The 25,026-nt window shown below is 37.8% G+C and overlaps 1 protein-coding gene across 2 annotated transcripts; it reads left to right on the top strand.

The window, feature by feature from the left end:
• The first annotated feature begins 518 nt into the window (after positions 1-518).
• On the top strand, positions 519-24,547 carry agfg2 (ArfGAP with FG repeats 2). Of its 2 annotated transcripts, XM_062994266.1 has the most exons (14): positions 519-1,041; positions 3,678-3,771; positions 7,316-7,431; positions 8,105-8,234; positions 8,352-8,472; positions 9,158-9,262; positions 9,365-9,397; positions 12,871-13,059; positions 16,179-16,263; positions 16,430-16,476; positions 18,866-18,949; positions 21,275-21,397; positions 22,375-22,445; positions 23,428-24,547. In XM_062994266.1, exons 1-14 carry the CDS (start codon positions 848-850, stop codon positions 23,473-23,475), a joined length of 1,440 nt encoding a protein of 479 aa, XP_062850336.1. In that variant the 5' UTR covers positions 519-847; the 3' UTR covers positions 23,476-24,547. The 2 variants fall into 2 exon arrangements, with proteins under 2 accessions (XP_062850336.1, XP_062850338.1); XM_062994268.1 differs by lacking the exon at positions 9,365-9,397.
• The last annotated feature ends 479 nt before the right edge of the window (positions 24,548-25,026 follow it).

Below are 25,026 nucleotides of genomic sequence, written 5' to 3'. Positions count from 1 at the left end.
TTTAGCTTCTTAAATCTGGCATAATTCATAGTGCTTTAGCGTAGAGCTACTATAAAGCCTGCTTTACATTTTTAGCATTTAGCAGACGCTTTTTATCCAAAGCGACTTACACAATGAGCTGAACACGATGAGCAATTGAGGGTTAAGGGCCTTGCTCAGGGACCCAACAGTGGCAACTTGGTGGTGGCGGGGCTTGAACCGGCAACCTTCTGTTTACTAGTGCAGTACCTTAACCACTGAGCTACCACTGGCCTTTAGTATATTTTAAATGTGCAATCTGTGAATTAAATTAAAAAATTTAAATGTTTATTAACTGCTTTTTACAGTATTTTATTTAGCATTCATATGCATTATTGTTTACATGTTAGAAAGCTTTGGTTGCTTTCGGTGTGAAACACCAGTCTAGATTTCCAGAGTGCTGTCACAGCTCCAGTAAAGCCTGTGTGTAAGTGGAGGGAGGGACGGGCGAGTTCACATGTAACAGGATGGATCTGAATGCGTGGCAAATGAACTACTAGGTGAATGCGAGAACAGCAGGAGCAATGAAAAACGCAGGGGATATTGATAGATAAATAGGTGGTGGTGGTGGTGGTGGTGGTGGTGGTGGTAAAACTGGACAGCCTGGTCAGTCGTGATTCGGGCGTGGGTTGCAAATGCGCATTATAAGATGGTGGCGACAAATCGTATTGAAATCATAACGCGGCCGTAAGAAACGCAGTGGAGGAAAACGCAGTAAGAACTGGGCGCCAGTTCAATCACAGCTCTTCACTGCAGACTCGGCAGGCTGGGTGTGCTTGTAAATGTGTGTACGTGTGTGTGTGTGTGTGTGAACTGTGTTTATGAGTGAATGCGTGTGCGCGATCGACGCACCAGCATGTCGAACCGAAAGCACCGGGATAATCAGGAGATTTGCGCTCGTAAGGTCCGAGAGCTAGCCCAAACCGGGCCCAACAAACACTGCTTCGAGTGCGGTCAGCCTGGAGTCACTTACACCGATATCACAGTGGGCTGCTTCGTTTGCACATCATGCTCCGGAATGCTGTAAGTAGACTGCCATGATCACTGTGTTTACTGAGCTCATGTCATGTCAGCCAGGCGTATGCATACCTACACTACTCATTACTCAATCCCAAACATGTCTGTTTATTTTGTATCAAGTACGATCATTTGACGATCTGTAAGATCTAATCAGAACAAGAATGGTAGATCTGTATACGACAGAGATCGTGCATTGTTTACATATTGATTTAGGAGATAATTACTACTTTGAAAATTTTAGACCCGCCTGTGCACCCCCACGTTACGTTTCGTTTCGTCACGTGCTCAGTATCAGCGTCATTAAGCTGTTCTCTTGCATGTCAGCGAGCTTGGTTGGTGCAGCACCAATGATCACCATGATAATCAATCCCCAGTAACATTAAATCCACTTGGCCAGCACTGGCAATGCTATAAAATACACTACTGTATTATATGGCCAAGGGTATGTAGATAATGAACTTGTTGGACACCCCCCTTGCGGCTATAACAGCCTCTAAAACATTGTTCTCAACCTTTTTTTTCTCTTGGAACCCCCTGTGTTCAAACAATTTTCTGGGACCCCCTTGACATGGGTTCTAACATTATTCTCTCGCTTTCAGCAAGGCTGAGAAAAATATTTCCTTGCCCAAAGGAAATTGAAATTCACAGTAAAGGTATATTACTATTCTTTAATTTCCTTCGGGATCAATAAAGTATCTATCTATCTATCTATCTATCTATCTATCTATCTATCTATCTATCTATCTATCTATCTATCTATCTATCTATCTATCTATCTATCTAATTTTTTGTTGATGTAGTGAGTATATGATGTATAGTGAGATGTAGTGGTGAACTGGTAGTGGGAACCTCCTCAGCTTGGTCAGCTTCAGCAGGATCTTTCGTAATCACCATTCGTTGACCTTTGCACTTTAGTGGTGGGCAAACAAATACGCATCTAATCTCAAATTTAGGCTGTAGGTAGTTTACAACAGATCTATGTAACATTACAAGAAATCTCCTATATGCCGATAGCATACCGATTTTCCCATCCCATTATATGTGATTATTTTTTACTCTTTTAAATTAAATGCAACATGACCCCCTATAGGCACTACTGCCTCCCTCCCCCAAGGGTATGTAGATAATGAACTTGTTGGACACCCCCTTGTGGCTATAATAGCCTCTAAAACAGCGGTTCTTAACCTTTTTTTTCTATTTGACCCCCCTGTGTTCAAACAATTTTCCAGGGACCCCCTTGACATGGGTTCTAACATTATTCTCTCGCTTTCAGCAAGGCTGAGAAAAAATAGTTTCCTTGCTCAAAGGAAATTCAAATCCACAATGAAGGTATATTATCTAATTTTTGTTGATGTAGTAAGTTTACGATGTAGTGAGATGTAGTGGTAAACTGGTAGTGGGAACTTCCGCAGTTTGGTCTGTTTCAGTGGGATCTTTCGTAATCACCATTCGTTGACCTTTGCACTTTAGTGGTGGGCAAACAAATACGCATCTAATCTCAAATTTAGGCTGTAGGTAGTTTACAACAGATCTATGTAACATTACAAGAAATCTCCTATATGCCGATAGCATACCGATTTTCCCATCTTTTTATGTGTGATGATTTTTTATTCTTTTTAATTAAATGCAACATGACCCCCTCTAGGCACTACTGTCCCCCCAAGGGTATGTATATAATGAACATACCCCCCCCCCCGTGTTCAAACAATTTTTCAGGGACCCCCTTGACATGGGTTCTAACATTATTCTCTTGCTTTTAAAAAGCAAGGTTGAGAAAAAATAGTTTTCTTGCTCAAAGAAAATTCAAATCCACAATGAAGGTATATTATCTTTGTATTTTTAAAATTTTTGTTGATGTAGTAAGTTTAAGATGTAGTGCGATATAGTGGTAAACTGGTAGTGGGAACTTCCTCAGCTTGGTGTGCTTTAGCGAGATCTTTCGTAATCACCATTCGCTGACTTTTGCACTATCGTGGTGGGTAAAACAAATACACATCCAATCTCAAAGACCCAATTTAGGCTTTATGTAGTGTACAATAGATCTATGTAACATTACAAGATATCTCATATATGCCGATAGCCTACTGATTTTCCCATCCGATTATTTTTTACTCTTCTTAATTAAATGCAACATGACCCCCTGTAGACACACTACTGCCACTGGTTGAGAACCACTGTTCTAAAAGATGTAGGAGTGTGTGTGTGTATGTTTATGTTTATGCATGTATACATTCATTGAAATAGCATCTGTAGATTCAAGCACTGATATTGGATGAAAAGGTCTCAGGCTTACAATCAATAAAGCCAGGGCTTTGTGCTGGCCAAGTTTCTTCATATCAAACTTGTTCAAAGTGATTTATTCACAGGATGCTCTGTTTTTATCCTTTTCAAATTAACTAGTACCAGGCACAGACAATATTTTATCACCACTGTTTTACTGTCCACTCTTATATCAGTGTCACATTTCCTCACCTTTTTCTTGTAACTGAATTGAAATGAAATACTTTGCATGCACATCCCAGATTGGTAAGCTCAGTAGAATAGATTGCATTGACTATTTTATCTTTCTTTTTTAATATGTCAGTGCTTTATAGTCCATCACTTTCTCTCTTTGGCTTTGTATTTTGCCTCTCTTATAGGAGGGGCCTCAACCCACCCCACAGGGTCAAGTCCATTTCCATGACAACCTTCTCTCAACAAGAAGTAGAATTTCTGCAAAACCATGGCAACGAGGTAAGTGGCGGCTTGTCAACCAAGCAAAAGATGCACCGTAAATGTTATGGTCGTGGCCAAGTATAATACACCTCCATTGCATACCTTAAAATATGGACACTGCCGGCTGCATGTAATCACGAACAGCAAAGCTGAAGGCAGCTTGTAAAATGTATACATTTTAAATGCACTTGCAACCTACGTGCATGACACCTGCTGACCTATTCTGTTTCTTTCACTGACCAGTAGCAGGTTCTTTCAGAGAACACACTATGCACTCTGTATTTCTTCTCTGATTGTGACTCCTTATCTGACCTTTCCTCCCTCAAACATGTCGAATTGTATCTGTACACTTAACCTCAGGTCTCTGTGATGGTGGGCTAGCACATCAGACTGCTTCCACACCCAATCACCTACCTAACCATACCCTAATCTCATGCATCTAAGTGCTTCCATTTTTGAAAGGATGAATTATGTATATTAAATGCTTACTGATGTTCTTAACATCTGCCCCAACATGTCCTATATAGTTACATCGATCAGCTATAACATTAAACCCACCTCCTTGTTTCTACACACATTGTCCACTTTATCAGCTCCACTTACCATATAGAAACACTCCAGCAGCATTGCTGTGTCTGATCCACTCATACCAGCACAACACACACTAACACACCACCACCATGCCATTGTCACTGCAGTGCTGAGAATGATCCACCACCTGAATAATACCTGCTCTGTAGTGGTTATGTGGTGGCCCTGACCATTGAAGAACAGGGTGAAAGCAGGCTAAAAAGGTATGTAGAGAAACAGATGGACTAGTCAGTAATTGTAGAACTACAAAGTGCTTCTATATGGTAAGCGGAGCTGATCAAATGGACAGTGAGTGTAGAAACAAGGAGGTGGTTTTAATGTTATGGCTGATTAGTGTATGTCCCCCTCGTGCCATTAAATCAACTTTGACCCATTGAGGCATAAACTCTACAAGACCTCTGAATTTGTCCTGTGATATCTGGCCTTTAGACATTAGCAGCAGATTCTTTAACTCCTGTTAAGCTGCAAGTTGGGGCCTCCATGAATCAGACATGTTTATTCAGCACATGACACAGATATTTGATCGGATTGAGATCTGGGGAGTTTGGAGCCCAAGTTAACACCTTATTTCTCAGATATTTCTCAGACCATTCTTGAACAATCTTTGCTGTGTGACAGGGTGCCATACCCTGCTGAAAGAAGCCAATGCAATTAGGAAATGCTGTTGCCATAACAGGGTGTACTTGGTCTACAATGTTCAGGGATGAGATACACATCAGAGTAAAATCCATATAAATGCCAGAACACAAGGTTATCTAGAAGAGCATTGCCCAGAGAATCACACTGCCACTTTGTCTTTTCGATGGACCACTTCTGATCAGTACTATCTCCTTCATGCCAAGAGCACCACACAAGATCTGATGCTTTAAAGTTGTTTTGACTCAGTTGTCCAGCTATCTCAGTGTGTGCATATTCACACTCATTTCCTCAAGCTTGCCCAATTTTTTGCTTGTAACACATCTACTTTAAAGTACTGACTGTTTGTAATTACTTGCTGCCTAATATATCTCCCCCCCTGGCAGGAGCTATTGTATTAGGATAATCAATGTTATTTATTTAACTTAAACCAGTGGTTTAAGGATGTAGCTGATTGCCGTATGCTGGTTATCAGTGGTGTATAGTAACGAAGTAATAATACTTCGTTACAGTACTTAAGTAGTTTTTTGAAGTACTTGTACTTTACTGTATTCTAAAAGGTGACTTTTACTTCTATCAAAGTAAATTTCTGGTAAGATACTTGTACTTTTACTCAAGTATGGCCTTCCGGTACTTTATACACCGCTGCTGGTTATGATGTTTTGATGTGCTCACTGGTATCTCAGCGGTTAAGATAGTGGCCTAGTGATCAGAAGACTAATAGTTTAAGCCCCACCACCACCAAGATGCCACTGTTGGCATAAGTGTCTGCTAAATGCCATAAATGTATATTAAGGTCACTAATACACCACAGATGTATTTGCTTTTACCCATGAAATCGGACAGTAAATCCAGAAAGATTACTGTCTGCATATGTTGGGTAACCTATGTGCAGGCTGAAAATTGTTACTTGTTTATTAATCTCTAATTGTTCATATGGAACATTTCTAAGCAGTTAGACCAATCTAGTGAGTTGTGTAATGTACTTTTGAGATTTTTGACATTCCCTGTGTGTGGTAGAGGGGTGAGCTTTAGGTCATGTAAAACTGAACTGGCCTATTTAGAGCATAAATACTGACCACAAGGTGAGACATGAAAGGTATCTGTGAAAGGCCTCAAATTCTTTCAAGTGTTCCTTCTTCATGCACTTGTACCCTTTCACTGAAGCCATACCCACCCCAAATGTAATACCACTAAAAGCCTTTTCCTCATTACAGTAACAGTTCCTTGTGAATATGTGACTGATATATTAGTGCAAGCTCTTTCTTGTATAACAGTGCTAAAATGCCGGTCTCAAAGCTCTGAGTCATTCCCACTCCTCCTTCTGTACAAAGGGTTTGTTGACTGTAGCAGATTTATACTGTGGATGTGATTTAAAATGGCAGGAAGATTATTACAGGAAAATTAATTGCAGGTGCATAGCTAAAATATCACGAATACATTGTTGTATAAATTACTGTATCTATGTGTGTGCATGCTGAGATGCAAAAAAAGTAGATTATTTAGTGTGGTCTGCAATAGAATCATACACTAATCAGCCATAACATTAAAACCACCTCCTTGTTTCTACACTCACTGTCCATTCTATCAGCACTTTTTACCAGATAGGCGCACTTTGTAGTACTACAATTACTGACTGTAGTCCATCTGTTTTTCTGCATGCTTTGTTAGCATGGTGGTGGATCATTCTCAGCACTGCAGTGACACTGACATGGTGGTGGTGTGTTAGTTGTTGTGCTGGTATGGGTGGATAAGACACAGCAATGCTGATGGAGTTTTAAACACCTCACTGTCCCTGCTGGACTGAGAATAGTCCACCAACCAACAGCACCCTGTGGGCAGCGTCCTGTGACCACTGATTAAGGTCTAGAAGATGACCAACTCAAACAGCAGCAATAAATGAGCGATCGTCTCTGAATTTACATCTACAAGGTGGACCAACTAGGTAGGAGTGTCTAATAGAGTGGACATGCTCCAGCAGCGCTGCTGTGTCTGATCCACTCAAACCAGAACAACACACACTAACACACCACCACCATGTCAGTGTCACTGCAGTGCTGAGAATGATCCACCACCTAAATAATACCTACTCTGTGGTGGCCCTGTGGGGGTCCTGACCATTGGTGAACAGGGTGAAAGCAGGCTAAAAAGTATGTAGAAAAATAGATGTACTACAGTCAGTAATTGTAGAACTACAAAGTGCTTCTATTTGGTAAGTGGAGCTGATAAAATGGACAGTGAGTGTATAAACAGGCTTTAATGTTATGGCTGATCAGTGTATTTGATCACATGAGATGAATGGAAGGCTACACACATGCTGTTCTGGTGTATGCAGGTTGGGAAGAGGACCTGGCTCTGTACGTTCAACCCAAAGACAGATGGCTCCTTTGATACACGTGATTCACAGAAATTTAAGGAATTTCTTCAAGACAAGTATGAGAGGAAGAAATGGTGAGTTATGCAACAGCACAACATTACTGGGACCTGTGCTGGGTCCATGCTTCTGGTTCTCATCTTTTAAAATAAAAAACTTATCATGTCTACATGATTTTCCCCAGGTACTTCAGTTTCATATTCCAAAAACATGCAGAAGTTTATCTGGCTCCTCTTAATTGCCCTAAGATGTAATTGAGCCATGCAGTGGTTTGGCAGCCAGTTCAGAGTGTTTTTCTTTCTTGTGCTGCCAGACATTTCATATCCCTAGCCAGAAATTATTAGTTTGTGAAAATAAATGAATTAAAGAGTAAACATTGGGTGGCATAATGGTGCAGTGGCCTGGAAGCACTGTTTCCTTACAGCATGAAGGGCCATTCCCCGGCCTGGCGGCTAGGGTCCTTTCTGCGTGAAGTTTGCATGCTATTCCCCCCCCAGTCCAAAGATATGCAATCAGGCCAATTAATTTAATAAAATAGCCCTAGCTGTGAATGAGTGTGTGATTGTTTGGTGATGGACTGTAAATCTGTCTGGGGTGTTTTCTGCCTTTTGCCCAATGAACCAGACCCACTGCAACCCAGACCAGAATAAAGCAGTGGTAAAACAGAAAATCAATGAATGAATTAAAAAAAATATTAATATAATCTATGCAATAAAGCAACTCCTTCCATCCATTTTTATTTTTGTGTAGGCATTTTTCTAAGAGTAAGGGCAGAAAGGATATGGAGACATCATGGAATGCTGGACCTCAGACTCAAGCTCAGACTCAGCCTCTGTCTTGTCACTCACTAAATCCTGCAGCCCGGCCGACCCGCACATTGGTGAGAGATAAACAAACACTAGAAATCTTAAACCTTATAGCATACATAAAGAGCACTGAGCAGCTTTTGACTTTTGACGTATGAGTTTGACAGTAATCTATTTGTGTTCCTTCACAGTCACAGGCTCAGTTATCATCGTTTGATAGAGTTCAAGCTGTGTCTCCAGCTGATGTTCGTACAGAAGTGTTTACAGCTAGACCCCTTCGGTCTCAGAGCTTCAGAGACCCCACTTTTAAAGGCACATAACCTTTAATTTTAGCTATATCTTGTTTACAGTCTTGTCTATTTCTTTAGTAATCCTATTCTAAATGCTTTTATTTCTTAACCACCAACCCAGTAACTACATATTAAAATAGGTGGAAAATATTTCCCCCTGAATTCAAAAACAGAATCTTTAAACAAGTAAATGATCTTATATAGCTAATTATGGTTATACATATTTGGGGTCAGATTATTATTATGGTGCTTAAGGCATGCTGTTTTATGTTGGAATCTGTGATTTGTTATTTCTAATTTTTTTACAGATTTACCTCATTGTATATTGTAAATATAAACACTTTTAGAATTTGATGTCTGCAAAACACTCGAATTTTTTTTTATTTTGGCTACTTTGTAGGGTTTTACAGCATGAATTGCCCGTTTAAAGTATTGCTACAGCATGTCAGTGGGATTTAAGTCAGGACATTGAGTTTGTTTCTTTTGAGCCATTTAGAATTGTCCTGCTTCATAACCAAACTGTGCTTGAGATTAAGGTCACAAACTGATAGCAGAATTTATGCTTTGATGATCTGAAAGAAGTGTGAAAAATATGCAGAAATAGAAGAAATTAGGAACGGGGTGAATATCTTTACTGTGAACTGTACCTGTAAATCAGCGAATGCTTACTGGGATATCTCTTGGTTCTCTCTTTCTGTCTTTTGCAGATTCCTTGTTAAGTGGGATGGAGAGACAGAGACCAGGGACAATTTCTCCTGCAATGGGACCACAGAGTCGCCTTCCCTCATTTCCCGCCCTTCCACGTCCTTCAGGTATATACAGTACATATGCAAATACTCACTGTCATGCACACACATGCACATCTTAAAAACTGTCTATGCTGGTTCTAAGTTTTGTTTCTTTTACCCTCCTAGCAAGTAGCACTTTCAAAAACAGCTTCACGCTAGGTAAGCCACTGTGCTTAATGGCTTGTCTGCTGCATGTGCATGCATTTTATGCCTGACCACTTATAGGCAGCTAACAGAACTGAGAAAATAAAGGCAGGAACTGTATGTGTGTGCATGTCACAAATGTGTCATAAATGTCACGCTTAAGGCTATCACATGCTTCCTTATTACTGCACCTAAAACAGTCTGAAATGGATAATAAGTTAGAAATAAGTTTAAGATCATTTGAAATGAGTTTAAGAAATGAGTTTGGACCTTTATTGTTATTGATAACAGGAGGGGGTTCTTAGCTGTCCATCAAACTAGAAGGTGGATGATAAACATGCAGTAGTACTTAGTTAAAAAGCATCCTTTGTGACATATTGTACACATGGTTAATTACATTGCTTAAAATGCCTTAAAGTACCAAAACACAGGCTATGTATAGACTATGTATTAATTTTAACCAAACTTTATGATCATAACTACTGTGCAACAGCAGTGCTTTGGTTTAAAATACTGTATTAAGTTACATCAATTATCCTGGGTTTATAAAAAGAGAAAGCTTAATGTGAAACTCTGTGATTTATATTTTAGTTATATTGTTATTTTGACAGGAAAATTTACATTATCCAAAGCAATTTACAGTAGCTAATTATAGTAGTTATACTGAACAAAGTGTACAAAAAAAGTTTCTGTTTTGAGGTTTAAAAAAAAGCTCCTTACCAAAAAGCACACTACTGTACTAAGTACTTTTTGATTATAGTTCTACAAAAGGTACTAGTTTGACATACTATTTTAAATGGGAATGACAATGTTTAGGATGCTGTATGTAATTATAACACACTCATGTACTTGTCAACTGAGCAGCAAAGCTCAAGTTCTGTCCACATCCTATCACAATGAACCATCAGTAAATAGTGGTGGGGAAGAATTTTGAGTGCCCTCTCCATTCAAAATGTTTTTGACTGGCCTAAGGCCTGTATACCTATATACCAGTATACCTACACCGATCAGCCATAACATTAAAATCACCTCCTTGTTTCTGAACTCACTGTCCATTTTATCAGCTCCACTTACCATATAGGAGCACTTTGTAGTTCTACAATTACTGACTGTAGTCCATCTGTTTCTTTGCATGCTTTGTTAGCCCCCTTTCATGCTGTTCTTCAATGGTCAGGACTCTCCCAGGACCACTACAGAGCAGGTATTATTTAGGTGGTGGATCATTCTCAGCACTGCAGTGACACTGACATGGTGGTGGTGTGTTAGTGTGTGTTGTGCTGGTATGGGTGGATAAGACACAGCAATGCTGATGGAGTTTTTAAACACCTCACTGTCACTGCTGGACTGAGAATAGTCCACCAACCAAAAATGTATCCAGCCAACAGCGCAGTGGGCAGCGTCCTGTGACCACTGATGAAGGTCTAGAAGATGACCAACTCAAACAGCAGCAATAGATGAGCGATCGTCTCTGACTTTACATCTACAAGGTGGACCAACTAGGTAGGAGTGTCTAATAGAGTGGACAGTGAGTGGACACGGTATTTAAAAACTCCAGCAGCGCTGCTGTGTCTGATCCACTCATACCAGCACAACACACACTAACACACCACCACCATGTCAGTGTCTCTGCAGTGCTGAGAATGATCCACCACCTAAATAATACCTGCTCTGTGGTGGTCCTGGCCATCGAAGAACAGGGTGAAAGCAGGTTAAAAAAGTATGTAGAGAAATAGATAGACTACAGTCAGTAATTGTAAAACTACAAAGTGCTTCTATATGGTAAGTGGAGTTGATAAAATGCACAGTGAATGTAGAAACAAGGAGGTGGTTTTAATGTTATGGCTGATCTGTGTACCTGCATAATCTAAATGCTAACAGTGGCTCTGACTGACGCTTCAAAGCTGAGAGACACTCACTGTGTACTAATCTCTGTCTAATCTCTAACTGTACACCTACAACGAATGCTAAGAGGTGTTTCTAATAAAAAAGGCCAGTTCATTTAAACAGTTCCAATTCCAATAAGACTGCTGCACCTGATAAATCACTGATCAAAAACTGATCAAAACAGTACAACCCACACTTACATGTTATTACCATGATAGTGTTATTGCAGTGCTGAGTGTGGTTCACACCCAAACATCATCTGTTAAATGTACAGAGCAACAGATGGTCAATGGTCAGTAATTGTTTACAGACAAACTTCATCTGTATGTTAGCTTTTAAGAAGCTGATGTAACTATTATATATGCTTATAAAATAATTAATAAATGTACAAACCAGCTGTGTACCTAATACAGTGCTAGGTGAGTGTATATTTAAACAAAAAAACAATTTTTACTCAGTATAGTACAGTTTAACTGCCAAGTATTTTAGGAATTTGGTGATCATGACTTACAATGCTACATTCTTTTTGACTGACGTTAGGCAGCTGCTTCTACGCTTTGTCTACTTTGAAGTCAAGTATCTGTTAATAATTGTTTTAAGGGCTTTGAAGGCAGCAATACTTCACCACATTTAGATTGGTAAAGAAAATATGACCTCTATGCAATCTGTTTTACCAGTTTAAAATAGTTTTTAACAAAAGAAAAATGTGACTACATCAGATATGTCTTGGGTGGTTACCTGAGATAAGATTTCTAGATGTTTTCCTGTAATAAGAAAAGGATGGCACAATGTTGGTGCATTTAGGGTGAGTTCAGCACCTCCCAAAAACATCAGACAGAAAAGCCAGTCCAGTGACTCACTCACATCTTGGTGCAATCTAGAGCCAGTCGCCCTTCTGCGTGTTTTTATGAGGTATGAGGAAACTAATGTACTCTGAGGAAGCCTACATGGACTTGGCAAGGACATGTAAAACTCCTCATCAGTAGTGACTAGAGCTAAGGATTAAACCTAGAACCTTAGGAACCATATATTTGTGCAGCACCTCTTAGTTTATATTTGTCACATGTGGTTGGAGTAAGATTTCAGGATCCCAGTGGTGCTATCAACCAGTCAGGTGTCTACATACAGACAAGATTTAGCTTTGTCTGCAGCTGGGGGGTGACTAAGGCGACTGGCTAATTTAACTTGTCCTTTGGTGTGAATTAGTGTATGGAAGAGTGTGACTCCCTTTGATAGATTTGCGGCATGTCCATGGTGTATTTTATCACGCATATTGTGTTTCCAGGACAGTCTCTAATCCCAAAAACACCAAAATCAGAAGTGGTTACTATACATAAATCTTAATCTAATTTTAGTCCAGGGTTTATTTAATAGTATGAAAGAGCAGAGCCTGAAAAATTTATTAATTTTATTAAATTTATTAATAAAGAATTAATAAACTGCTTTAATGGTTTATTGACATACATCATTTAGCCATCATTTAAGTCAATGAGTTGAATCAGGTGTATAGAGAACGGACAGAACATAACTGTACTGCACAAGTGATCCATTAGGACTCAGACTTGAGATTCACTGCTCCGACTGACTCCCCTCATCTGCTTTAGGTCGCACGATATCCTCAGGAGCTGGAGCGCCATTTAGGACCATCCCTAAATCTCTAAGTTTGGATTTCGGTGGTCTTGGATCTACCCAAGCAGCCCTTAGTCCTGCTGGTCCACCTTCTGTCTCTCAGGACAGGTATGCTGCTGTGTCTCAGCTCGACAAGGTCTTCACGGACTTCTCACCCACCACAGGTAAAACTGAATAATGAGTTTGTGTTTTTCCAGTGTGACTGTTATCAGCTAGATTAATTCATACACTGCTGTTTTGTATATTTATAGTATTCTGTGCCCTTTTGGCTACTTACTCTTTAAAGCATCAGACAAAAGTGGGTCCTCAAAATGTGTTTTTATCTGTTCTTCAGGAATAGCATTGCATGGGGTGACAGAATCCATTTTTATCAAAACGTTAGGTGCTTAGGCGTAATATCTGGTTTTAACACATGGCAATAAAAGATACCTTAAAATCAGCCAATGAACAATGGGAGCTTTCAAATTTTACAGAAAAAGGATTTTATGTATAAAATATGTACAAAATACATTTGAAAAGTTTGTAGGAAACTGTTAAGGGTCTTTTACTAGAATTTATAAACTACAGGAAAACAGTCTGTTATAAAAGATGGTTAAGGACTTGGGTACATTTTGTATGATCTGTATCCATAGTATTTTCTAAATACTACAAAAAGCTTTAAATATCTTAAAATTTTATATTATACATTTCTTTTGCACCTTGTTTACTTGATCTGCCCAAGATTACAGAGAACAGCAAAAGCTTTTCATTGATGTGCTCAGAATGTATTTTTCCCCAGATCTGTAATTTGTGTTGTATTAATATCTAACAATATAAAAGCAACATGAGCTCAATATGCATCAGTATTTTCTAGGTTAATATTTAAATGTAATTACATGGAAAAAAAATGATAAACAAAGCTCTTGCCATTGCTGCATGTACTTTAGCCTGTATAATCCTCAGCTTTTTTTGAGTCCATTTCACAGAAAAGCAGTAAAACGATACACTACCAGTGTTGCTGAGTTGAGGTTTCTTATGCTTTGAGCAGCTTTCAGAAATGATAATGCAACTGTCTTCATCAGCAGTCCCTTATCTGTTTAGGTTACATCTTCATCAGTTGCTTTCTTATTCCATTATGATTATTACTGTTTCATACTAGCCTAATCACTATTATTACACTTTCATGAAACACATACACACATATGCACGTATGTGAATATATATAAAATTACATTGCAGTGTTGTGTACATTTTTTAACGAAACCTCTGGAATAGGGTCTTAGCTGGATTTAAGCCTGCTTTATTTGATTTTAACCAAATCCAAAATAAAAATACAATACAAGCCAAAATACTAAAATACAATGATCTCTTTATAATTGTGGTGTAAAAATAAATCAATCGAGCAGCAGTTCATCTTTACGTTAACTTTACAACTGAACTTTCTCCCTATTGCACTTCTTAAGTATTTGCTCACATTACAGAGACAAACACAAACACCACATGTTTTAGTGGTGAAAGTCAAACAAGAACATGTACAGGTCCTTCTAAAAAAATTAGCATATTGTGATAAAGTTCATTATTTTCCATAATGTAATGATAAAAATTAAACTTTCATATATTTTAGATTCATTGCACACCAACTGAAATATTTCAGGTCTTTTATTGTTTTAATACTGATGATTTTGGCATACAGCTCATGAAAACCCAAAATTCCTATCTCAAAAAATTAGCATATTTCATCCGACCAATAAAAGAAAAGTGTTTTTAATACAAAAAAAGTCAACCTTCAAATAATTATGTTCAGTTATGCACTCAATACTTGGTCGGGAATCCTTTTGCAGAAATGACTGCTTCAATGCGGCGTGGCATGGAGGCAATCAGCCTGTGGCACTGCTGAGGTGTTATGGAGGCCCAGGATGCTTCGATAGCGGCCTTAAGCTCATCCAGAGTGTTGGGTCTTGTGTCTCTCAACTTTCTCTTCAAAATATCCCACAGATTCTCTATGGGGTTCAGGTCAGGAGAGTTGGCAGGCCAATTGAGCACAGTAATACCATGGTCAGTAAACCATTCACCAGTGGTTTTGGCACTGTGAGCAGGTGCCAGGTCGTGCTGAAAAATGAAATCTTCATCTCCATAAAGCTTTTCAGCAGATGGAAGCATGAAGTGCTCCAAAATCTCCTGATAGCTAGCTGCATTGACCCTGCCCTTGATAAAACACAGTGGACCAACACCAGCAGCTGACATGGCACCCCAGACCATCACTGACTGTGGGTACTTGACACTGGACTTCAGGCATTTTGGCATTTCCTTCTCCCCAGTCTTCCTCCAGACTCTGGCACCTTGATTTCCGAAAACAGTACTTTGGACCACTGAGCAACAGTCCAGTGCTGCTTCTCTGTAGCCCAGGTCAGGCGCTTCTGCCGCTGTTTCTGGTTCAAAAGTGGCTTGACCTGGGGAATGCGGCACCTGTAGCCCATTTCCTGCACACGCCTGTGCACGGTGGCTCTGGATGTTTCTACTCCAGACTCAGTCCACTGCTTCCGCAGGTCCCCCAAGGTCTGGAATCGGCCCTTCTCCACAATCTTCCTCAGGGTCCGGTCACCTCTTCTCGTTGTGCAGCGTTTTCTGCCACACTTTTTCCTTCCCACAGACTTCCCACTGAGGTGCCTTGATACAGCACTCTGGGAACAGCCTATTCGTTCAGAAATTTATTTCTGTGTCTTACCCTCTTGCACAGCAGTCAGGTCGGCAGTCTTACCCATGATTGCAGTTTTGAGTAATGAACCAGGCTGGGAGTTTTTAAAAGCCTCAGGAATCTTTTGCAGGTGTTTAGAGTTAATTCGTTGATTCAGATGATTAGGTTAATAGCTCGTTTAGAGAACATTTTCATGATATGCTAATTTTTTGAGATAGGAATTTTGGGTTTTCATGAGCTGTATGCCAAAATCATCAGTATTAAAACAATAAAAGACCTGAAATATTTCAGTTGGTGTGCAATTAATCTAAAATATATGAAAGTTTAATTTTTATCATTACATTATGGAAAATAATGAACTTTATCACAATATGCTAATTTTTTGAGAAGGACCTGTATAGTCTACACAGTGTATACTTTTTCAACACAAGCCACAGAGCTGTGAGTATTGTGATGTGTGCATGCTGAAAGTTGGATTGATGATTTGGGAGGGTCCGTGCACATATGAAGCACTATTATGAACATGCCAAAGGTTTAATTTAAAGGTATTAATGTAGAAACGAAGGCAAATTTGGGTCATATCATGATTAACACTGTTTGTTGTTGTAGCTGCACCCACGGCTCCCTCTGGTGGACCTCCACAATACAGCACCCTGTTCGGCAACAGACTCTCTTCTAGTTCTACACCTGCAAGGTACGAGCTATACAGGCTTACTTGAGGTTATACCTAGTTGATACAGTTAATACAAACTGAACTAATCCAAAATGTTTCAGATTGGTGCAGTGAGTTGATAATTTTTTATGTGAGTCCACTTGGGAGATCATTGATGAGATTAGTATTTTTCTTTGGTATGTTCCAGCTCTCCAGGTGTTCCAGAGCTCAGCTCTGCTCCTCAGACATTTGCAAGTAAGTGAATTACGTAGCAGTTTATACAATACTGTACAGTATTGTACAATATTGTACAGTATCAGTTAATACTTTGACCACCTTATATCAACATGTTAAATTAGGCTGTGTAAACTATATGCTATTTTTTTTTTTTGCATTTTCCTCCCATTTTTCCTCCCAATCTAGTTGTATCCAATTACCCGACTGAATTACGCTTCCCCTCTACTGATGTTGACCTCCACTCCTGACTGAGGAGAGCCGTGACTAACACACGCCCCCTCCGATACATGTGCAGTAGCCGACTGCATCTTTTCACCCACACGAGGTGGATTCATATGTGGATCAGCTTTGTGCACGGAGAGTCACACCCTGATCACATTATCCCCTGTCTCTGTGCAGACGCCATCAATTCGTCGTAATTACATCGGTTATGAGGAATCTCCTCTGGGACCCTCCTTGCGAACGAGCCAATCATTGTTTGCATAGGTGCCCTGAGATTTGAGATTGGGCTGAGCTGAGCTTTGAACCAACAAATTCGAGATATTAGCTCTGCTGTGCCACCTGAGCGCCATGCTCATTTTTCAATGGCTTTATGAAGTAAGCAAATTCACAACTGATTCATAACTTTAGCTAGACTGAGCACATTTTATCAAAACAGTAGAAATTAATGTAATTAACCATTTACAGAAATATTGACACAACTGTACAGCCCTAATAGGACAAGGATGGCACTACAGGATGTGCCAAGTTGGGTGACTACATCTAGTCCCAGATGATATCAGGCCTATTGTTGATGGAATTAAAATGAAATATTTTGTAAAGCATACCTTAAACATATCTTGTCTTACACATGTCTTACTGCACCATACAGGAATCAGCATCACCATACAGACTTTTTTCCTTGTCATTATTCCAATCACAGTACAATATAACAATATTTACATGCCATTTATATTGTATTTGGTGTTATAAATAATCTGGAAATGTTTTACAGTATATAGGGGTACGCGAGAGGTATTATGCTAATACTTCAAAGGACTTGAGCATTCTCAGATTTTGGTATCTGCAGGGGTCCTGAACGCAATCCTTAACCGTAATTGAAAGCAGTGATTGGTAAAACTGGGCTTTTTTATTCAAGTCATCTGGCATTTAAACATTTTGTTTGTAATAAAAAAAAAAAAAAAAAACATTTGTCCCAACTTGACTCACACTGGTGTCAGCCTTCTGGCAATAAACCTCTGAAACTCAGAGACCTTTTTAAACAGTATGACGTACCAACACTTTGTTTATTAAAATAAGATGTCTCACAAATTATTCAAATCCCTTTTATATTTCTAAAGAAAGTTACAGAAAATGTTGTAGTCAAGTAACCAATTGCTGATCATGTTCATTGGTTTGTCTGGTGTTAGAAGCCATGTCATTATTTTATTGTATAAACACAATATTTTACTAAATGTTGCTTTTATAAGATCATAAAATGGTCTGACACCCTTCCATGGTTGTGCTGGGATGATTAAGGTCATTTTATAATAAAAAAAAAATTCACTGGTTCACAAACATTATTATTATTAAAATTATTATTATTATAGTTAGTTATAATTACAGGTACATTATAAAGCTTTGCAAATTGTTAATAGCACTTTGGGAACTGTTTGATCCCTGATGATGCTGCTGCTATCTGTAGCTGGGAGACCAATAGCATGAATGTTATGTAATGTTAATGTAATGATCTTACTCTCCTATTGATCACATTGACACTAATCAGTTTTGATTGTATGTGAGCTCACTTACACAAAAGTATATAAAGTTTAGTCTTTAATACAGCAACTTGACAGGTACTCTTGATTAAATATTGTTGAGATTTTTGACAAGCAGTTCTTCTAGCAAAAAGAAATTATCAAATCGTTTAATGCCTTCACCTCCTTATTTTTAACTCTTACTTTTAAAATGTGTTATTTAGCTGACAATTTTCATGCTTTAGACTTATGTTTACTATGTTTAGATTGTTTAGGTTTGTAGTTTTTTATTATTCAAGGCAGTGTACAGTGATTTTTTTTTATAATCCAGCTGTTGAAACAATCCTAAACCTTAAAAGGATGAATTAGTCAAAAAAGTCAAAATCATAATTATTTTAGAAATACTTTTTATCATATCGATTGAGAATTAGTCAAGACTGCAGTACATCACAGTCACATGTTTTTATTTAAAACAAGATTTGGCATGTAGTTCAAATTCAAAATGTGTGACATTTTAGCATAAGTGTATAGAGCTTTGAGATGATTCCAGCCTGTTTGTTGTGTACTAACATTACACATAATCACAGGTACTATAGTATATACAAATACAAGAAGACAATACACCCAGTGAAATATATCATTTTAAACTCCTTTTTATTTTTTTATTTTAGATTTCCCAAACCCATTCAGTTCTACAGCCAGTAACTCACAGCCTGCTCTGTCCCCTAGTAACCCGTTCAACAGCACGGCCACAGGTGAGTGAGTTTGACCCGAGTATAAATTAATACAAGAATAACCTAGACCTCATTATGGGTTTAGATACAGTGTAAATGCAGTCTGTCCCATACACACAAACCTAAATCTCCAGTCCACAGTGTACATCACAGGATGATTTTATCAACCCCAGTAAAAAATGTGGAATGAGACACAATATATTGTATTAACCTCTATGACATGGAGTTTAGCTGAGATATAGCCTGCCTTAGTTACATCATTCAGTTGTGAAAGGGATAAATATTTGGGTAAATAAAGGACTAAATTGCAGTCCAATCACAAACCAATGTGCATAGATTTATTCATAAACTTTTTGTTTTTATTATATACTGCCAGTGCACATGTCTTCGTTACATTTATATGCATGATGCCTTTAACTGTGTATTTATAACTTTTAACAAAAAATATGTGTTTATAAGTATAAAATAAGGTATGTTAAAACTATAGGGAAAGTAATCAGGCACTACATTAACCCAAAAATATATACCGTATACAAATAACACCTTGTTTAATTATAAAATACAGTATGTAGCTTTTTGTTCATGGTGTTAGTAAAATACTTTTCTATACTTTTTTATTCTATATTCCAGTTAATAAAATTAGTTCAAAAATCCACAAATATACAGTTCATGGAACCACAAGTAATCGTCCCTGGGCAGGTGAGCGATACAGGACAACTTAACAGGAAAGCTCAGGAACCCTCAGAACAAGCTGTTTCTAAAAGATGCATAAATTGTGAATTTTACAGATGAATTTCTGACTTAAATCTTCCTGAAAATATATGAAGCTAGTTCATCAAAGGAATTCTCATAACCTTTAAAGACAGACAAATATTTTTTGTGCTTAAAATACATGCCCAACAAGCCTATGGTGGTGTCCACATACCTGTGGCCATATAGGGCATATTAAATAAGAGAAAAAAGTGCATAAATACCTATTTTCTCTCACTGTATAAACATGATGTTATTTGTCATAAAGAATTTATAATAAAAAAAATTTAATTCTTTTTTTACCATCAGTATTTTGCAAATTTGCACATGGTACTATTGCACTGTTTACACCAGCACAACAATAATGTACTGTATATATACTTGCAATACTTATATACTTTATTTATTCTCATTCATTACCCATTCATGTAGCCACTTTAGTCACCTTCATTACTCTGTAAATACATATTAGTCTATACACTGTACAATCATCATTATCTGTTAATATCAACATTATCTGTTTAATATTCTTAATATTCTTATATGTCTCCTCATTTCACTTATCTGGTCACTTCTGCACTTTAACTGTGTAATATATGTATATAATCTCTATCTTGCACTTCTGGTTAGATGCTACTGCATTTCGTTGGCTTTATACTTGTTTACTCTGCACAATGACAATTAAGTTCAATCTAATCTAATCAAACTGCAACAAAAATAGTGACGTGAGAACTGTGTTTAATAATTAGCACTCATCATGTGGTCAAGCATTTAGTAAGTTAAATGCTTGAATCCCAAATGTCTCAGGTATCTCACTCTGTGTACAGATGGAGGATTATCTATTACAATTCAATATGATCTAAGTCATTAGGATATGAAATGTGATACATGCCGACCCAGCTTCCAGGCGATCAGTGGTCATGGCATATATAAACCACATGCTGCAGAGGTGCTGTAGCATGTCTTCAAGCCAGTGGACAAGAATTCATGAGTGATAAATTAGGGCAGCTGGTTTGCTTAATGATGGACGTTTTTCTTTTGGTCATCATGTTCTTTTAAAAGGACATTATTCTTCCACGGGCATCTCTCTCTTCCTAAATCAGCTTCCTTCTACTAATTTGTACAGTTTAATTTTAATTGTAACAGTCTATTAAGTTAACCCACCACCGCTGAGATCAGGATTCAAATCTCAAATGTGATAACAGCTGGCTGGCCATCTACACAGACATGATTGGCCATGTCTGTTGCGGTGATGGCTGGTGTCCTGCAATGGACTGGTGCCCTTGCGTTAAGTGTTTCCCGGTAAAGCCGGACCTGCCGCGACCTTGACCAGGATAAAGCGGTTGATAAAAATGAAAGTAAAAAGGAGTCTTTACAAATTCACATAAAACTATATTATTATTAAGTCAGTACAGTACAATCAATACTGTTTGATTCACAACACTTTTAAAAATGTGAAAACTAAGGACATGTAACAGTCTATTTTAGTTTGGCATCGTCTTTTTTTGAAAGTTGAATAGTTTCAAATGCATAACATAACTACACAACTGTTCTTGTTGTCATATCTGTTTAAAATGCATTGCTTATGTTTTGCAGGTGACAGCAGTACTCTCGTATCACCCTCTCCCTCAACTGCCTTTCCTCACTCAGCCACCTTTCCTGCTCTCACTTCCCAGAATGCTTTTCCTCATGAGCCAGCAAATAACCAAGAGGCAAACGGTGAGCTCAACCTTTTTTTTCCCCAGACCATCATTTATGTGCTAAATAGCTGACATAAGCTTAATGAGTCTGATCTTAATGCATTCCTGCTAGTAAATATACGCCACTGCTCTGTCTAGACAGTGAGACTGTACCACTTATGTATTGGTTTTACTAAAGAATAAATGTTTTTGTGTATTTTTAGACAGTAAACTAAAGCATGACAATGCATGCAAGTTATAATTTAATGTTTAATGCCCCAAATTAATTTTCCCTGGTCATTTCAGGGGAAATAAACTCCAACAGTACATATCAACTTGTTTTTAATAGATGCCAAACATGTTTGTAAACTCCCCTTTAATGTTTTTAAGGTAGATGCTCTAGACTTTTGAATGCGTTTTTACAGAACTACATGTGTGATGTACTGCAATAACCAGTCATGACTAATTTTAATCAAAACAATCAATATAATAAGAATCAACCACTTAAGAGAAGTACTTAAATAATCACCTTCTTAACTAAAACCCTGTGGAAATGTGATCATCTCTTAATTCCACAAAGCATTGTTTGTTTCAACAACTCTATATTGGGAAATGTGAAAAAAGGCTTTTTATAAAGGAAAAACACCTCAAATGCTTCAAACAGGCAACATCAAAGACATAGAAACCTTTTTTTTATTATTTACTGATAGCCTGTGAACCTAAATAATGCTTAAATATGATGTTTTACTAATAAACTTAATTTAAAACTGTATTTTGTGTATGATTTGCTCTTGTCTTATGTCTGCTCTTTAAATAGCTAGAAATAGTGTGCCATATGCAAAAATGTACAAAATTTTTTATTTTAATATACTAAATAGAAATCAGGAAATGGCACAAAATGTTTAAGACCCTTCATATAGAATATCATTTTTTTGATGTGCATTACCAGTAGAAAATACATCTGCATAATCTGTATGACCAGACGTCGTATTTGATCATGAGCTTGATCTATTGTAGGGTACGCGTCTTTTTCTGCCCTGGACTCCACCTCTAAAGTCCAGCAACAGATGTCTGTCAACCCATTTACTGTGAGTAGGCCTCTCTGCAACAGCTGTCCACTAACGTATACATGTATCATATGCTTGTTCCTCTTTTGTTCCTTTCTGAGCTTTTATTTAAAGGTTACTTTCCACAGTTGTAGTTTAAACACATTGCTAAAATTTAGGGTTAGGGTTAACTTTAAATAAAATAAAATACATTGGTGTTTTAATTTTCCACACTATGAAAAAGCATTCTTTATTTGTTACACTTACTTCACAGGTCTCAAACTGGAAGCAATGTTTTAAAGGACATTATGTTTTTGGTAAAAACGGGAAACTGAAGAATCCCAACACAGAAAAAAACATCCTAAACATATAAAGTGTGGGCCAAAAGTATGAAACCACTAGTGAAAATGCTTCCATTTGGCATTGGCCCGAAATGTATTGCAATCCTTTCTTTTTAAATCAAATAACCAACATAACTATTTGAGTAAAAAATTCAAAATTTCCAGCCATAGCCATTCATGTCTGTATAAGTGCCTGACTGGCCGATAGTACCTGCTTGGATTTGAACCTGAATCTCAGTGGGTTTTGGGCTGGCGTAATAGACCACTGTGCCACCCAAACGCCTGCTGATTACATGATTTGTTATACAAAACACATGAAAATTGAGAAAATGCAAAATAGAGGTATTTTAATTTGTGGTTTCAGACGTTTAGCCACGGATGTAAATAATTCTGAACTATCTATAGCATTTCTTTCAAAAATCCTCCAGCATGGTTTCATATATATTTAGAGATTTATAATGTCTACATCAATAATATAGGCATCCTTGTGTGTAGACTTGTATTCTATTGTTAGATATTGTGAGCAGGTTAGTGCAATAAAATAAAAAATGTACATTTACTGCTATTATTTAGGTTGTGATTGGATCGGAGTATATGAGTAAGCATGTCTTGGCGGGGTGGGTGTATGTTCATACATACATATGTGTCTTGTTCACTGCTGTTCTGTCCATTTGTTTCCTCAGGGGACGGTTTACCCAACCAGAGGAGCGTCACTGAACCCTTTCATCTGATCCCGACACCAATAAATAACGGAAAAAAGAAACCTTTAGGAGGAGTTAGGGTTTATGTGAGAGGGATAAAAGGCAGCTTCCATGCTTTGAGGGGACTCAGAGAAGGGGGAATAGAACTAAGTTGTCTGTTTCCCTGAGTGTATGTATTAATAAGTGTTTTACTTTCATTCGAGTCTGTTACTTGTAAGTATGAGTGGATGTGTAAGTATTTGTCCCCATTCCATTCTACAAAGGGTTATATCCTCGTGTCTGTGTGCTGATTTGTGTCCATTTTGTGTACATGTACCGTCTCCGATTGTGTTCTTGCCATGCATTGGCTGTTTTTGAAGTCACCACTTAAGTGATAAGAAAAGACACACAGCTGCTTTGAGCTCCAGCTTTTGCCTTCTTGATGAATCCTCTCTAGCCTTTATCCTGCATCCAACTGAGGCACATTAAAGTATCGAGTTGTTTAAGGAAAGAGGGCAGGCAGGCAGTGTAAGCTCTGAGTTTTCTAATATTCTAATTATAAACTTTGCATTTTTACTGGAAGTGCTTCACTCTCCGAATGCATGTTGTTAGGAGAAACAGACTTTCTCGTGTGTCTCTGTCTGTATGTTGGACCTCTTTGTATTTATTTTAACATTACTGTTGTTTTTTAAAGCATTTTAATTCATTTTAGGTGTGTTATCAGCCTGCATGCGCTTTATGAGCGAGAACCTGCTGAATGTATTACAATTTTGGTGATTCCAAAATGTTACCCATGCTTATAGACCAAATATTGTAAAGATCTATGTACATTTTTTTGTTTTCCCACTGTTGTTTGTTTTAGAATGTCTTTGTACAAAGCAAGTAGAAACTATAACATAAAAAGCTATTCATGTCTCTATGTCTCAATCTACATCCAACTGTGTATCTTCAAGAAAACCCAGCCTTAGTTTAAATTTGCTGCTTTAGACTTTCATGCAATACTATCTATTTTTAAAATGGCATTTGCATTTATATTTATAATCTGTGAAAATATTACATCATCATTGCATTATGAATGTATGTGCTCTTCTTTAGGGCTATAAAATAAAATATTAAAAAGAAAGATATTACTTTCACCTTTCATGTCACCTGCACTGATTATTATTTTAGCATGACTGCAAGGCTGTGTCCAGAACAATGGCTGCCCTGGATCCTCAATCGTACCATGTTTGGACATTAAGCTAGCACGGTGTGTTGTGATATATCACAGTTGTGCTGGCTATTCTACATTATGCAGGGCATCAATAAGCTGGCATTCTTAAGCAATTATTAATTAATGTTAACTCAATCATTTATATAAAGTGCTTTGATGAATATATAATTTTAAAGCTATATAAAAAATATTAATTAAGTATATAAAGATTATTGCCAAGGCTTTACCTAATTCGTGAACCGTGAAATGAGCCATTGCCCGTGTAATGTGAAATTTGCTGTGAAATTCAAAATGTAAGGTTTGTGTTTAGCAAATAAGATTGTTCATTCACGCAGTGTATGAAATATAAAATGCAATATGAGGCAGTCCTAGCAATCATACGGCAATTA

The sequence above is a fragment of the Trichomycterus rosablanca genome, chromosome 4 (genome assembly GCF_030014385.1).
Source record: "Trichomycterus rosablanca isolate fTriRos1 chromosome 4, fTriRos1.hap1, whole genome shotgun sequence".
Lineage (NCBI taxonomy): Eukaryota > Metazoa > Chordata > Actinopteri > Siluriformes > Trichomycteridae > Trichomycterus > Trichomycterus rosablanca.
Note: the sequence above shows the minus strand (reverse complement) of the source record. Positions and strands in the feature narration are given on the sequence as shown.

What these genes read in the sequence shown, in the direction of transcription:
- agfg2 (XM_062994266.1), top strand. Translation starts at nt 848, where the DNA reads ATGCGTGTGCGCGATCGACGCACCAGCATGTCGAACCGAAAGCACCGG. An exon ending in AAGTATGAGAGGAAGAAATG is followed by an intron (nt 7,432 to 8,104) that starts GTGAGTTATGCA and finishes ATTTTTGTGTAG; the next exon opens with GCATTTTTCTAAGAGTAAGG. An exon ending in AAATAACCAAGAGGCAAACG is followed by an intron (nt 21,398 to 22,374) that starts GTGAGCTCAACC and finishes GATCTATTGTAG; the next exon opens with GGTACGCGTCTTTTTCTGCC.